Source organism: Oryza sativa, chromosome 8 (assembly GCF_034140825.1).
Source record: "Oryza sativa Japonica Group chromosome 8, ASM3414082v1".
Lineage (NCBI taxonomy): Eukaryota > Viridiplantae > Streptophyta > Magnoliopsida > Poales > Poaceae > Oryza > Oryza sativa.
In genome coordinates this window covers 17,353,405-17,370,507 of record NC_089042.1, presented here as the reverse complement: position 1 = coordinate 17,370,507, position 17,103 = coordinate 17,353,405, and the positions used below count along the sequence as shown (strand labels likewise).

Genomic DNA, 17,103 nt, shown 5'->3' with positions numbered 1-17,103 from the left:
CACAGACCATAAATTGGAGCGCTCGGGGTGGAAGTTAAAATTCGTGCTCCCGAAAACCGTCCTTCGGGTACCGGCTAGGGTGACCACCGTCTTCGAATTTACGATGGCGTAGAAGATCGCTCCAAACAGCTCGGCGGTCGGCTCAAAACCCGCGGTTCGGCACGTCTAGTCGAAGATGGCGACCCGAACCAAAGCGGAAGGGCTGAGCTGGGGCAATACAATCTCAAAAAGCCGAAGTATCTCTGGTAGCAAGACATTGCAAGGAAACTGGAGTCCCGCATCGAAGAATGCGACGAAGACTACGGTCTAGTTCTCGTCAGGCTTCGGCACCACCGCCTTGCCAGAGGCAAAGGCCTGTTCTTCGGTCACGACCCTGATCGAAACCAGCTTCGCTAGCTCCGCCTCATCAATGAGCGAAGCACCAAGATACCCGGTGTGCTCTTCGTCGATCTTTCCCGGGTCTAGACCAGTGGTCGAAGCAGGAGCAGGTTTACGAGGAGCCATGACCGAAAAGTACAGAAAGGCTAGTGAAGGAGTTGAGATCACGCTAGTCAAAGTGGACAACAAGAGCCGGTGAACACAAAAGGCAGACAGGGCAATACTCCCGGTAGAGGAGATGGTGAAAGTGACTCGGGGTAAAAGTAAAAGCGACACCGGGGGGAAGTATATATAACCCACCCACGCGACGGTTCGCCTACCACCCAATTAGAGCTTGCCACGTGTCGCTAGGGGGGTATACGGAACGGTAATTTCCCGTTAGAGTGGGCCGAACAGTGAAAAGCCAAAAACAATGGATAGCCGGCCCAAAAAGCCCAACACTATTCATAGGCAGTAAAGCCAAGACAAAAGCTTCGCCATAAAGAAGGCGAAGGTCCAAGACAATTTGCCTGGGAAAAAGCACTAGCAAAAATAACAAAAGTGTCAAAATTTGTGCAGGAACGAGAACAGGTTTCAGTAGGAACATCGGCCGAAAGGGGGCGCCTCATGCCATACCATAAATTTTGCACGGTCTCAGCCAGAGCTCCATACTCACCCTTGCCCGTGAGGGGCTTGTTGGAGGTATACCACGAGGTCCTTCGACCAGACCTGCCGAAACCGAAGCGCTAGCAAGGATTCAAGCCGAAGACGTACGGCGAAGACCGAGGGGACGCAGTTGCGCTCCACACCCGAGAAGGCTGCATGGGTGAAAGCCACATGGCGAAAGCCATGTTGCGAAGCACACGGACTTCGCTGGAGATGGACCTTGTCAGAAGAAGACTACGCGGGCGAAGGCTGTATGATGAAAGCCATATCGCGAGGCACGCGAGCTTCGCCAAAGCCAGGCCTTGCCAGAAGAAGGCCCGATGGGCCGTCGTGCCCTTGAGGAGCCCCTTCGCCATGACTGGGCCGAGTCTGTTGGCCCATTAGAAGCCCGTATATGTAAAGGACACAGTGTGCCCTCAATAATGTCCCTATCATAAGGGCAACCATGTAAATTCCCCTATAAGCCCAAAACCTAAAAGAAGGGAGCCATAGGGTTATAAATAGCCTAATGGGGGATCCCGAAAAAATTTGACCAAGTAATACAATTATCTTTACTTCCGACTATTGTTGAGAGAACCACGTCCTTCGACGTGACGCAGTTGTCGTTTGACAACAAAGCCAATTGTGGACCCGCAGTAATGGGTGTTTCTATGCTAGTGATAGTGTATGGTGTGCAAATCAAACATTGTGGAATCTATGGTGGTTCCCAAATCCCAACGCACAAAGAACACAGCCTTAGCAAGTGTATGGTGTTGTGATAGTTATTTTCAAGCCAAATCTATCTATACCATATTACGTTCAATATTAAGCACTTGAGAAATTGTTCATGATCCGAATTTTATAAGTTCAACATCATTTTTTTCTTCGCAAATACGCAAAAATATTATACGTCAATATATTAGAAGAAAGTAAAATTTCAATTACACAACACAACAGCAGGAGGTCAGGTCACTGCCAAGGAACGCCAAGGAAAAAACGGTTAGGGGAAGAAAAGAAAAACTCCAAGGAAGTAAATGACTCCGAAACTAGCAAAGCATCAAAGAAAGGGCCTGATACTACTATCCTGCTAACAAGAATTCTAATTGAGCAGCGCCGGCGCACCCCAACATCAAATATCTACTCCCTAGTTTAATGGCAAATATTTATGACCGAAACAAGTAAATAAGAGAGTGCTTTATTATAAAGGCACCTGTAGTCACAATTTATGAACGAGGTAAGGCATGTCATTGAAGTCACAATTACAACCAACTCAAGACACTTTTGGAGTAGGGGTGTGTTAGTTCACGTCAAAATTAGAAATTTGGTTGAAATTGAAACGATGTGATGAAAAAGTTGAAAATTTGTATGTGTAGGAAAGTTTTGATGTGATAGAAAAGTTGGAAGTTTGAAGAAAAAGTTTGGAACTAAACTCGGCCTAAATATGGCTTGGATTCCGGGCAAATCGAAGGAAGTGCTGAATCTTAGGCCTGGTTTAGTTCCCAACTTTTCCTTTAAACTTGTAACTTTTTTATCACATCAAAACTTTTCTACACACAAACTTTCAACTTTTCTGTCACATCGTTCCAATTTCAATCAAACTTTCAATTTTTATGTGAACTAAACACACCGTCAGTGTGAAAAGATGAACTTCATGTTGGCCTGTCATATCAATCGTGATACTGGCTAACAGTCTTAACACAACCAAATCTCGGTAATCCAAGCTTTGTAGCGACCATAAAAGGTGCTGGAATATAAAGACAGATAGACCTTGTTTAGTCCGCGGAAAGAAAATATTTTGGTGTCACAACGGATGTTTAACCGGATGTCGGAAGGGGTTTTCGAACACGAATAAAAAAACTAATTTCATAACTCGCTTGAAAACCGTGAGACGAATCTTTTGAGCCTAATTAAACCGTCATTAGCACATGTGGGTTACTGTAGTACTTATATAGCTAATCATGAACTAATTAGGCTCAAAAGATTCGTCTCGCGATTTCCATACAAACTGTATATTTAATTTTTGTTTTTATCTATATTTAATGCTACATACATGTGTCCAAAGATTTGATGTTATGTTTTGGGGAAAAAATTTAGGAACTAATCCAGGCCATAGTTATAAAGATTTTTGTGAAAGGTTTTTGAAATTTACAAAAATATCTTCCTCTAACTTCATTGGTCAACTAGTTCGTCCAGGGATAATCAACTTGCGTGCAACATGGGCCGAACAGTGTAAACTCCAATCATGTGTTGCGGCCACACTCATGGGGACTCCATTTTTGTCCATGTTAGGCTAACAGTAAAGTACCATTCTCCATTTGCTGTCCATGTTAGGCCAACAGTAAAGTATCATTAATTTTTCACGGAATTGTCAAGGTGAACAAAATTAGCCACTGTCTATCCGTACAAGATCGACACGAATTTGCAGCGTGAGTTCTGTCTGTACAAGTAATCAGATAGCGATTGCTTTCTTCTTTGTTCGGTGACAAAACTACGTTTTACCATCAACTCTATCGAAAAAATACATGTAACGCTCTAAGCCGTAATATATCACGACCACGTATTTAGAAGTGAGCTAGTCTCATCAATCTAATCATCTCCTGATTGGCTTATCAGTCATAAGCAGAGGCTCCAGGAGCCACATCTAGGCCCTGGCTTATGGACTCATAGTTTTCTATAAATTTTAGAAATTAATATGAAACTTACTGGAGTCCATAACCCAAGCATAAAGCTTGAGCAGTTGAGCCCTAGATATCCTATGATATGCCCCTGGCCGCAACAGTAGATTCTATTTGCCTTAGCTTTTGAAACATAAAAAGGAAAAAAAGTTTTACACATAAATGTTCCTTGTTTGATTTGTTATTTTTCTACGTCTTATCATCCATAACTCAACCGATTATAGCCATTTAAAATAAAATGAATTCCATCAACCAGATAAAATTATCTCAAAACCAGATAAAATTATCCATCAACCAAAAAGAATAGATATAATTCACAGCTTTCATCCCTGTTTAATCATGGTTTTAACTTCATATGGTTCGCTTTATTTTTCCGTGATGTTTGCTGTCTTATTTGGACTACACTCGATATGAAGTGCTAAATTGTAATAATGGGTTGTAGCTCTCTTGAGCAAAGGCCGGGATGTTTATTTCTTTATAAAAAAAATGGTGTAAAGATAGATGGGAGTATGGACTTGTCAACACAAGAGTATGGAGGTATTGTGGGTGTCATCTGTACCTCTTTTAGATGCCATCTGTTTTAATCACTATTCCTGTTCCGCACAGGCGCACCGACAAGCAAGGTGGCGCGTGTTTTTGGCCCACACCCACATGTGCGGTTTTGACCCACCAGCTACAAGCAATTCCGAATTTTGATAAGTTCACGATTCCGCCCCACTAGACCACCAGTTACGTGTGCGTTGTTAGAGTGGGATCGGGAAAGGTTATGATTTGCTCAAATAATTAGTTTTTTATTATCACGGATTTAATTAAGGTAACCTTTTCTTTTATTTTATTCATAGGAAGTTGTTTCTTTTTTATATAAAAAATTTAAAAATATATACTAAAATTTGCTAACTTTCAAATAAAATTTAAAAGTACTTCCTATAAAAATATGAAACTAAAATTTAAAATTTTCAACTAAAAATTTAGAACTAACAACTAGATTTTGAAAATTTTCAACTCAAAATTTGAACTTTCAAGTAAAATTTTAAAAGATTTCAACTCAAAATTTAAACTATCAAGTCTAATTTTGAAAACTTTTAACTCAATTTTTGAACTTTCAAGTTAAATTTTGAAAACATTTTACTCGTTTCAAAACTTTTCAACTTAACTATTTGTTTACTATTTTCATTATAAAAACTATAATTAACACGAATCAATTCGCTTAGCACTGTAATTAGCACTAATAGCGTGTGAGCTATCCTACTTCCTCCGTTTCACAATGTGTCTAGATTCATCAACATCTACATGAATGTGGACAATGTTAGAAAGTCTTATATTGTGAAACGGAGAAAGTGGCTATTTTCATTATAAAAACTACAATTAACACGAATCAATTCGCTTAGCACTGCAATTAGCACTAATAGCGTGCAAGCTATCATAGCGATGCGACACTATGCACAATAAGGAAAAGCGTGTATAAAAACAAAAAAGACAACCGAGTCCAAGATGCACGGTACTCCCTCCGTCCCAAAAAAAGACAACCTAGTACTAGGATATGTCACATCGTAGTAAATTTTTTTTAAGGACGGAGGAAGTATTTATTTTCTTGGCGCACCACTGCCCAAAAGGAACCCCCTTTCGGAGTCTGAGTGATCTCCGTCCTAAGACCCTGTTTAGATGGGACTAAAACTTTTAAGTCCATATCACATCGAATGTTTAGATATTAATTATAAATATTAAACGTAGACTATTAATAAAACCCATCCATAATCTTGGACTAATTCGCGAGACGAATCTATTGAGCCTAATTAATTCATGATTAGCCTATGTGATGCTACAGTAAACATTCTCTAATTATGGATTAATTAGGCTTAAAAAATTTGTCTCGCGAATTAGCTTTCATTTATGTAATTAGTTTTGTAAGTAGTTTATATTTAATACTCTAAATTAGTATCTAAATACAAAGACTAAAGTTAAGTCCCTGGATCCAAACGCCACCTAAAAAGCCAAGGGAGTGCATTTTCTAGACAGGTACTAGGTAAGAAAATACCTTTTTTTTTTACGGAGGTAGTAGCGTTTTCTATATAGTTTATCAAAAATATCTACCGCTTTAATTACTCTCCCTTCTCCATGGAGAGCACGTGCTCTCCAATTTATCCTACTAATATAACACAAGAAACGCAATCACGACTGAAAAGTACGGTGAATTTGTCACTTCATGTTCTCTCTGATGGAGATTTTGTTTCGTTTCCGTACCGCTTGTAAAGTACCGTGATACGGACAGTTACGTGTGGGCATAAAAGCATTCACACATGAAGTGCAGATATAAATAGAAACCCCGGCGATCAATTAAAATGTGCATACAGGGAGACCAAAAACGGTGCCATCCATGTATACCCTTCAACCACGCGTATGCATCTCCAGCTCCAGGTCATCCATCTCCCCTAAAGCTGCTCGTCTATCTCATCAGAAAGCATCCACTGGAAAGGTTGGCAATCTTGCACACAGCAATAGATGTGTGATCCTTCAGTGAGTGAGAAATGTAAACCAAATACTCTGCTTTGTTTCATGTTTCAGCCGTATTTCAGGGAGATTCAGGTGCATCTAAGCTCCAAACTGGGAGAGGCATCAAATGCCATGAACAGTACTTACCAACAGCTGCTGGATTCATTTGTTGATCACACCTTCACATTCAAATGTCAACCTTTGCGTCCCACTGAGGTAAATACAAATGGTTCGATTCTGTTCCAGTTAACTTGCTGACAAGGAGCTGAAAAACGAGCAGAAGGCAAAATATTATATGCATACCTTGTGTTGGCACTTCTATAGAGCAATTTTGCACCAGTCGACGAGATCGGGGAGATCACACGGGTTATAGAGATTGAAGGAGAGATTCCAGCAGATTTTCCTGAGGGTGTCTACATAAGAAATGGTAATTCACATATGCAAGCTTATTAGTAATACGTTTGACCGAATAAGATTTCCTTTTTTTTTCACAAAATGTCATGGAACAAACCCAGATGCTCTGATGATTGTGGAATGCAGGCGGAAACCCTCTCTATGGAGGCCTCCAATCTGTTAGTTCCATTTTCGGGCAGTCCCATAACATCTGGGTGGAAGGAGAAGGCATGCTCCATGCTGTATACTTCTGCAAAAGTAATAACAGCACATGGTCAATCTCGTACAATAACCGCTACGTGCAATCTGAAACATTTAGGATTGAGAAAGAACGTCAGAAACCATGCTTTCTCCCTATGACCGATGGGAACCCTCCCGCCATGCTCATCGCCTCTGTTCTTAACACAGTATGGTGCCTGCTGCTATTACTACATCGCATTTCTTCTGTAATTTTTTTGGGATTGTCGCAAACATTTTGGAAATGCTATATGTTGACTGTTGAGTATGTGCAGCTGAGATTCCGAAAGGTAATGAAAAGCATGAGCAACACTAGCGTGTTTGAGCATGCAGGGAGAGTTTATGCAGCATCAGAGGATGATGTTCCCCACGAGGTTGACTTGCATAACCTCAGTACACTAGGCAGCTGGCATCTCGGTGGTGAATGGAAGTTGCCATTTACAGCACACCCCAAGGTCGGTGGTCCTTTTGCCTAGTTCTTCAAAATGTTAAGCTAAATAGCTTACACATCAGATTTTTATGGCCCGTAAATAGGGAGTACCATGACCATAAATAAAGTAATGAGAATGCAATGCATGTGCTTAGATTAACTGACAAGCATCACATAGCCGATTTGACATTGGAGATGAACACCAGAACCAAGCATAGCATCTATGAATACTGTCTATAAGTTAATTCTTACATGGAAACAGTTAGATTGTTTTCTGTTGGTAAATTAGTACAGCATTACTCTGCTTCAAAACTAAGAAGATAGCTAAAGATTATTGCAGAAATATCCATGGAAATCTGTAACTTTTAAACATGTTTCCACCACAACAGATGGCCACCACATCATTTAAATAATGACAAGCAAAAATATACAAATCAAACTGAAGGTAGATACAGCCAAAATTCAGTCCCTATAAGTTTCATTCATCTGAACTTTCCAAGTTTTCCAATAATAACAGTTCAACTACTGTAGTTAAAGCCACTAGTGCTCCATTGTTTCATTTGTACATCTGTTAGCTTTCTTTTGTCATGTTTTAGCTATGCAATGCATCATGTCCACGGTAACAGGTAATCCCTGGGTCAAAAGAGATGGTCATTTTCGGGATCAATGCGGTACAGCCTTTCCTAACAGTTGGCATAATCTCAGGTTATCTACTTTCATAATTCCATTGTCTTCTGCTACATCTCCTGAATAAAAATGGGGTCATATGCTTAACTTCATAAACATCACAGAGGATGGAGAAAAACTTAAACAAAAGGTTGGTCTCAAGCTAGACAGATGCACATATTGTCATGAAATTGGGGTCACGGGGACGTAAGTTTCTTGCCTACAGCTAGCTATATTTGTTTTTATGGCTGCTCTTCTGATTTCATTAGATATTTAGATGCATGTAAAATTTTGCTCTTATTTCAAATAGTATATTTATTTAATTTCAAGAATTGCTCTTATTTCAAATAGTATATTTATTTAATTTCAAGAAATGGAAGATACTAAACAGCACATTTCACATAGACTGATGCACAAGAAAACAATCAATCTTGGTCGCTTCTTGAGGATTCTTAATTTTTATTTTTTTTCAACAGGGAATTTTTAAGTAAAAAATAGCAATTTTATTGTGAAGAACAGAGGAATGGTGTCTTATGAACTAGATTAGAACCAACTGGAAGCTAGTAGAAAACCATCATATTCGTTTCTTTTTCATGATATGAAGTACACTAATTTTGTCTGGTTTACTGTCATTTACAAATTTCTTAAACATTACACAGAAATAAAACAACAATGTCTTAACTCACATGGGATGGACATGGACTCCATAAAAAATCTATTAGAATTTGAAACACAGAGCACTATTAATCCCTAAATGATATATATGGAATAACCAAATCCATGGATCCCAGTTATGGCAGCAACCAGCTGAGTTGCTCTGCTACTAACTGTAGGATTGAGAACTCACATTCTAACTGTGCCTAATTCAATGCTTGCAATTAGTCAGCAGCTCAGTCAATATTTGTCTAGCAGTTTTCTATTGAACTGTACAGAATAACCAAAAAAATAATATATTCATTTTTTACTATGCCACATAAAATAAGCTATAACTTCATTAAAGTCAAAATAGTTCTATTAAAGTCAAGTTCTCTTGAAGCTCCACTTTTCTTATATAAAAGTAAAGTGGACCTAAAAACTTTCAAATATGCATGAACACAATAGCTTTAATAGGATGTAATGAATTTTCTAGAAATAGCAAACCAATTAGAAAAATTAGTGAAATCTAACATCCTCAATGATTGCAGGTACAACATCATCATAGATTCACCACTTACCCTCAACCCAACTAGGATGCTAAGAGGGGCTCCGTAAGTACTTGGTATAGCTAATACCAAAAATCCAAAATTATTCTCACAAATCGAATTTATCCTTCTTCATCCCTCATATAGAGTGCTTGAGTTTGAAGAGGAAAGCTATTCAAGAATTGGGGTTATGCCCCATTACGGTGATGCAGACTCAGTAATATGGTTTTATGTAGAACCATTCTGCACATTCCATCTTGTCAATTGCTTCGAGGAAGGTCATGAGGTAGGCATCTATGTTATCTCTAAATACTTCTACAGATCTACCTTAGTTAGACACAGGTCCACTGCAATTTTGAACTACAGTAAATGTGTGTTCAAAGGAAGCAGCATAAGCAATAGTTGAGTAACTCAGATAGTCAGATGATCAAATAGCTAAAGCAGCAGCTCGACGACTACCTGTTTCTCTTGTGACTAGCAAAATGCCCGTGTGTTGTTACAGAATTAAAAATATCACATCGGCACATTTCAAAGAAGAAATCTATTTTGAATTTTAGAGCTTAATTTTAGAATTAGTGAGAGATTTTTCATCTTTTTATATTTTAGCCGTAAAATATTTCAAGCGGACTCAATCGACTTATACCTTAGACTCTACACAACTAGTGGACAGTGGTCCCACATATCAGAAATTTGGGGAATTTGGTGGTGGGGTGGTGGTGGCAGATTCATGACTCATCACCACAATTACTATCTTTTAAAGGAGTATAGATTTATATTTTAGCCGTAAAAAGTTTCAAGCGGACTCAATTGTCTTGTACTTTAGACTCTATGCAACTATTTGGAGAGGGGGTAGACAGTGGTCCCACACGTCAGAAATTTGGAGAGTTTGGTGGTGGGGTGGTGGTGGCAGATTCACCACTCACCACCACCACTACTCTCTTTTAAAGGAGTGCAGAAACTCAATGTCAATTTCTCACCCACATCAAGCACTCAAATCTTTTACATATATACAAAATTGTAAACCTTCCTAAAAGTTGTCACTTGTGAATTGTTCCATTGTATGTCCAATCTATGTGTATTTCACTGTTTGTGGGATATCCTTGCATACTCTAATTTGCTATCCTGATTATTATTAGGTTGTAGTAAGGGGATTTCATGTACCAAGTTCTGCGATTATGGGTCCAAGGCAGAAGAACATGGTTATGGATACTTCCAGTCAAGAACCAAATGAAGAGAACTTTTCTCGCTTGTATGAATGGAGATTGAACCTAAAAACAAGGACTGTTGCAGGCAAATACTTAACTAGCTTAGATGTTGCCTTGGAATTCCCAGTTATCAATGATAAATTTTCTGGCCTACGCCATAGGTACGCATATGTACAAGTGGCGGATTGTTCAGCTTGTTTCGGAGGTGGTCATGAAATAGGTATTGCTAAATATTCATTTTCATTTTTTTTCATACATATACACACTTTGAGTTGAACAAGAAAATTGAGCGGACAATACCCACAAGATTGGTAAGCTCTCAAATTGCTTTTACCATATAGTGCATCAAAAAGTAATACTACTCTGATAATTGTTTTTTCCTTCATCCAAAACACATGTGAAAGAAAAGGTACCTTCAGAATAATTAAAGAAAAGGTACACATGCCTGAATAATAAAATGTTCATTCTGCTTGCAAGCCTTCATTTATCCTTCAAAACTGATTTCATCAGTAGGTTACTTAAACTACAAATGCTATTGAGCAATTGTAGTTTAGGGAGATCAAGTTGCTCCTTAGTACTAAACAATTGAACTGCAATTACAGAATTGCTGATACTATGGTCCGAACAGATGGACTCTAGAACTAGAATTGCAATTGCTTATCTCTGCTATTACACAAATACATCCTCCTTCCCTTCCCACTCCCATCCCACGGACCTGTTTGGCATAGCTCCAGCTCCAACTCCACCTCTCCTGGAGCTGGAGCCCAACCAAATAGTTTCAGCTCCATCAGAAATAGGAGCGGAGCTGGGTGGAGCACTCTTACAAAATGAACTAGAGAGGTGGAGCTGGGTTTAGGCTGCTCCACAACTCCACTCCAGACCCAACTCCTGGAGCAGAATTTAGGAGTTGGAGCTCTACCAAACAGGCCCCACGTATAGAAAAACCCGCTCCAAAAAAAATGGTGTACCAAAAAAAACTGACCAACCAAAAGAATTATGGGAGAACAGAAAAAATGAACCACGTTCCTAACTAACCAACTAAGAGAGAGAAAAATACGGGAGAAAAACTAAAACCACCCCGTTCCATTGCAATAGACAGGCATCTAAATAGTATATCATAATTTGGGTAAATCTGTATTCCTTCTGTCATGTTTCTTATATGGACATTTGACTACTTCTCATAAAATAAGAAAATATACCACATAACTGCGTATTCTCTATAAAGCAGATGCCATATATTAGAGTACGTTCTAGCTTGTCATACTATAATGTTGATCTATAGAAACTAATTTCAGTCTAAATCTTGCAGCTCGACCAAAGTTTATTGGTTTTGCAAAACTTTGTCTTGAAGAAAAACAAAACATAGCTACTAAGGTATCATATGATCTATAATGAACAAGTAATTCGCTATTCCTATCATGCATAATTGGAAACTATTATGATCTTCTAATGACATGAAACAATTTGGAATTCTCAAAGCAGATAGACAGAGAAGATCTAATAAAGGTAGAGTATCATCAGCTAGCAAAAAATCAATTCTGCTCAGGAGTAACGTTTGTGCCTAAGGCAGCAGGTGCGCATGAAGATGATGGCTGGATAGTTTCATTTGTTCATGATGAGGAAACCAATATATCAAAAGTATGTCCTCATTAATTTCAACTCTATTGTTCTATGTGTCCTACAATGTCTCGATAACATATGGAAATCAGTTTTCTGCTAATCATAATGCATTCTACAAATTATCGATTCCAGCATTTTACTTGCAATTGCTTTTCTAAATGTAAAACCTACTAAATGTCCGTTTTGTTTCTCCAAAGATATAAGACTTGAGATATGGCATGCAAGAAGTTATCAGAACATTAGAAATTGGGACCGGACCTACTATTAATCAGAAGTTCAAATGATTTAACAATAACAGATGTATTGATAAACTATTCGCAGGATCAAATTCGTATGGTAATGCTTCATTTTCTTACGTTACAGGTACACATCATTGACGCCCGAAACTTTGAGAGTGAACCTATAGCCAAGATAATATTACCACAAAGAGTACCCTATGGTTTGCATGGAGCATTCATTACAAAAAGAACATGACAAGAGGGATTATTCTTTAAGTATGCCATTTACAATTAACTTTATATAGTCTATAGTGACAACTGCCAAGATGTATTTATAAATGATGTGATGATTTGAGATAATGTACATTGTTCAATCTTGAGGGTGCAAGTTGTGGAACTAGATTGGTGCCACCTTATCATGAAAGATACTCTGTATCTTCTTTTTCTGGAAATTGCTTGTACCCATAAATATATCAGTTAGATAGCATAATCTTTGTTCAGTTGTTCTTCCATTGCTAAATTTCAATTTATTGACAAAATGTTATTGTCAGCAGTTGACAAAACTGCTAAAATAGGTGTAATAATGCAAAAGGAAAAGATAATTGTTAGAGGTGTTTGGTATGATATCTTACTTTCCCAGGACCTTGATAATGAGGCTGAAACTTGAAAGTTTTGGAAATAGTTCCATCCAGTTCAGAATCCAGGAGAATGATTAGGAATCACAATATGTTCCAAGCTAAATGAAGCACTAGATTTGAAGATTTGCCTTCGTAGTTGCATTCTGCTCTTAGATCTTCAATGCTGTAGAACAAAACATTGTGGTTTTGAGGATTAACCAAGAGATCAATATGAGGAGTTTATCAAGTTGTTGGCTCTATATGCCTATGAAAATCCAGAGAATATATCACTCCAACGAGGCAGTAAGCATTTAAATATCCACCATAAGATCTCTTTTCAACTTCTTGCCATGTAAAACAACGTTCAGATCAATCTTCAGTGAACAGAGTAGTACATTTTACCTTTTGGAACTGTCTGCTACTCAGAAAGTGATATCTCACAAACACCATACCTGGTGATCACCAAAGATATCAAGCAACTGCCTGGAAATCACTGAGTTTGAAGTAAAGCATGGTGCTAGATCGTGTAGTCAGGACTCAGGACGAAAAAAAACATATCAGCAAAAAGATCATGCCCAAAGGGACTTAGTTCATTGAGATAAACTTGTCGCACAGAAATCATATGCAATCAATCTTTAAGTACAAGGAACTCTCGATACTTTACCAATGCACCACAGACAAAATAGAAAAACGACCACACCCTATATTATATATACTAGACTAGGATCAACCTCAAGATAGTGAGAAAATTCTGACATATATACACTCATATCAATGTTACAAAAGATTGCATCTTATTTAGCACTTTGAAAGAAGCAACATACAAATAAATACTGAAGGCCAAATGATTCAGTATACATAACTTGTAATCACAAGGATCACAAGGTAGAAGCAGTAGAAATAACATCTTTGGAACCACCAAATATACCAAATTGTACACATGTATCAATGAAGTATATTTCAATACAGAATGCTATCACATATTACCTATCTCATCAAGCTACTAAAGCTGAAACTAATTGACCATAAAAGAACTCTTGCAACTGCAGCCCCCAACTGCACTAGGATTTGTTGATACCTGCAAGATTACAAGTAATATAAGCTGTACCCAATGTATATAAATACAATACATTCTGAATCCAAACTTTAGAACAATATCATGTTGAATGTATGCTTGATTGCTGTAGAGCAAAAAATTCATGGAAGTGGCAAGGTTGACAAGTATTTGTAAAGTAACCTCTCCCTAACACCCAAAGGGCAAGGAGGATAACTAATTCTAAAATAATGTATCCCTAACACCTAAACGTCCCCAGTCCACCAATAACCCCTCCAGACCAGAGAAACCATGTGTGCACTTGTCATGATGAAGAAGAGCCAGAGAAACATATATGGTGGAAGAGGAAAAGGATTTTATTTGACCAAACTAGGAGAAGTTCTGACATCTTTCTCAACTAACTACTTTGGTATCCAGCAGAAGATTTGACCAAACATGTTTCCATGGTGAGAGTATTCAAATCAAGAATCAAATAGGTCAAATTTAAACTAACCACGAATGCGGAGCGTATAAGTTCTTCCTCATAATCCACAGTGGCACCTTTCACAAAGTCATATGAGACATCGTCCACAACCAATTTAACACCTTCTTTCTCAAAGATCCTACATGTGTAACAACAATTGTTGAGATAAGTAAAACTATTGATGAAGTATGTGACACACTCACTACATAAATCATCTATAAGGTATACACTCTGTTCATAAGTTTCCACAATAATGCTTAGAAGAAATACAGAATTTACACTTGTCTAAAATGGACAAACCAGTCAGGAAAATTGGCATACCGATCATCTGAGTTTTTCTTGTCATCAAGAGAGAAAGAATATTGGAATCCAGAACATCCACCAGCTTCAACACTTAATCGCAGCATCTTACCTTCAGAAGGTGGTTCTTTAGCATGTAATTCTTTTAATCTCTGTGAAGCATTAAGTTTCCAAAGAACACAAAAATGCGAAGCTGTTAGGAAAACTAAAATTATAAGAAAGTATGTAAAAGGAGGGGGGATACATTCTGAACACCAAAAGCATATTTGAAGTCAACTTGGCACAAATTGAATTCTCAAATGTTCCTACTGCGTTGAACAAAATGTGATAGAAGTAGCATATTCAAATGTAACAGTTGAAAATGAATCAAAGACAAAAACAAAAAAAAAGCAGGAAATATTTGTTGTTTCCAAAAAAAAATATATCACCTCTGATGAAATTTCAGGAAATCCCTTTAGCAATGTCCATATTTCAAAATTTTCATAATATTTTAAAGGTTTTGCAAACATATGGGGTATAAGTGTAAGCATATGAAACCACTTTTACTGTCTAGTATTAACAACAGAAAATGCATTCATCTAGAGACCCTGAACACATGTAACAAGAATTGAAATCCTGTCACAGAAACCCTGATATAGCCCAAAAAGAATACTCCATTTCAACAGTGAGAAATATAGGCAAGGCTAGGTGACCAAACAAACTTGTATAATCAACACAGCATTTAGCTCTGGCGCAATCAAATGAAGGGCGTCAAAGCCTTCTATTGCCACTCTATTATTTACGGGAACGCGAAATGAAGGTGTGTGCATGCTCCAAATATAATGTAGCAATAACTTAAATATCAAAGTGCTGACAAGATTATGTTTCGGCTGTCTAATAGTGTTTTTAGTTTTTCACTCTGAGCTTTGGAACAACTTATTATGCTTCATTGCTTGTAGTTGTCCTACACTTCACAGCTTCCAACATAAACTTCCATTTAGAAAAAGAAAAAAAAAAGCAATCCAACACCCATTTTTTGTGGCTGTCATACCCAAACGAATTCTCATGCAGGCTTTTGCATTTTGCCCCCTTACTGAACTAGTGAAAATGTTCAGAAAATGTGCTTCCAGTTGTAGCATTTCCAAAGCAGATTAACATAGCACACGGTGACTAGCTGACTCCGAATTCAATTCGCTATATCGGTATTTTGTCAGTGCAAAGCCCAAAAAAACCTCAAGAGGGAGGCCGCATATTTTCCCAGAACATCACGACAGATTACCTAAATCAAATCTTACCAAATCAAACAGAAAACATCATGTTACCAAAAGTTTTCAGCAGAAACCTCCTATTATGCCTATATTCCACACAGAATACGGGAGACACGATCTTGCTGAGGGAATGAACGAAGGGAGGGAGGAGGGTACGGGGACCTACTCGGATGCAGCCATCCGTCATGTGCACGGTATCCGGGTCTGCGGGCGACGGCGGCGACGCCCTCTCGGTTGCTGCGGCGGCGGCGGAGGAGGAGGACGGCGAGGAGGAGAGAAGGCGGTGGCTGGCGCGCACGCGGCCGCCGAGGAGGGCCGCGACGCGGCGGAGCAGGGGACGGGACGACGACGACGACGCGGCCATCGCCCGGTTCCAGGACGGCGGGAGAAGGTCGTGGCCGGGGCGGCGCGATGCGGAAGCGGAGGCGGCGGAACGGGGGATGTGGTGGGAGGTCGGTCGGTTTGGGTCCCTGGGTTGGACACGGTCGTGAGGATGACACGTGGGGCCAACTCGCGAGTTTCTCTACGTTTCGGTGTGAGAGAGTCTGGGAAAATGCTTTAGGCGCAGTCTGCAGCCGTAAGACACTGACGTGATGAACCATATAGTGAGCAAGTTAACATATATCCAAAAATTAACCCATTACTCACTTAATAGTCTACTAATAATACAATAGTTAAACCCTTGTTTAGTTCCCAACTTTTTCTTTAACCTTTCAACTTTTTCATCACATCAAAACTTTCCTATACACATAAACTTCCAACTTTTCCATCACACCGTTCCAATTTTAGCGTGAATTAAACACAGCCTAACTACCATTAATGCATTCCCCATATTTCTCTCTCAGGGCAAGTACTATGGGCATCTAAGTATAAGCCCTAAGATACCACATAGGGCTAAATGAGGTAGAGGAGAGAGGAGAGAAGAAATATGAGAGAGAAATAGGTACCTCTCATGCAAGGAGCAACCCTACACAAATTTCAAGAAATATATGAGAGTGTTAGAGATATTGCGATTGTGTGGTAGAGGCAACCTATTATGCATATTACCCCTTAATTTAATGATGTATATATTATAATGAAATTAGATGTGATAGTCATCTCTATCATAAAACTTGAACTCTCATGGCTTATTAGAATTTGTGCTGCAGCTGGCTATAAACCTGTAGCATGCCTTTTCTCCTCTCCTCCACATAAGCATAAATATGATGTGGCTATATGTATAACTCGCTTATATCATCTTATTGTACTCGCTCTAAACACTGCACAAAAATCTGAAGATATATTTCTGTTTTGATGATTATTACC

At 38.7% G+C, this 17,103-nt stretch overlaps 2 protein-coding genes across 8 annotated transcripts; one reads left to right on the top strand and one right to left on the bottom strand.

Annotated features, from left to right (window-relative positions):
• The first annotated feature begins 5,869 nt into the window (after positions 1-5,869).
• On the top strand, positions 5,870-12,617 carry LOC9267611 (carotenoid 9,10(9',10')-cleavage dioxygenase). 7 transcript variants are annotated; one of them, XR_010734592.1, is made up of 13 exons: positions 5,870-6,150; positions 6,251-6,383; positions 6,492-6,594; positions 6,708-7,252; positions 7,854-7,932; positions 8,019-8,100; positions 9,078-9,140; positions 9,222-9,360; positions 10,211-10,364; positions 10,441-10,499; positions 11,589-11,653; positions 11,762-11,917; positions 12,263-12,617. XR_010734592.1 is itself a non-coding variant. In XM_015792882.3 (13 exons), the coding sequence occupies exons 1-13, from the start codon at positions 6,017-6,019 to the stop codon at positions 12,371-12,373; spliced, it is 1,797 nt and encodes a 598-aa protein (XP_015648368.1). In that variant the 5' UTR covers positions 5,870-6,016; the 3' UTR covers positions 12,374-12,617. The 7 variants fall into 7 exon arrangements, 5 of the variants coding, with proteins under 5 accessions (XP_015648368.1, XP_025875713.1, XP_025875712.1 ...); XM_015792882.3 differs by having other exon boundaries at positions 6,708-6,967; positions 7,073-7,252; positions 10,211-10,499; positions 11,759-11,917; XM_026019928.2 differs by having other exon boundaries at positions 10,211-10,499.
• An 892-nt stretch (positions 12,618-13,509) lies between these two features.
• Positions 13,510-16,233, bottom strand: LOC4345405 (iron-sulfur assembly protein IscA-like 2, mitochondrial). Its single transcript, XM_015792886.3, has 4 exons — positions 15,965-16,233; positions 14,573-14,703; positions 14,282-14,390; positions 13,510-13,812 (listed from the first exon to the last, which is right to left on the bottom strand). The coding sequence occupies exons 1-4, from the start codon at positions 16,160-16,162 to the stop codon at positions 13,750-13,752; spliced, it is 501 nt and encodes a 166-aa protein (XP_015648372.1). The 5' UTR covers positions 16,163-16,233; the 3' UTR covers positions 13,510-13,749.
• Between the last annotated feature and the right edge of the window lie 870 nt (positions 16,234-17,103).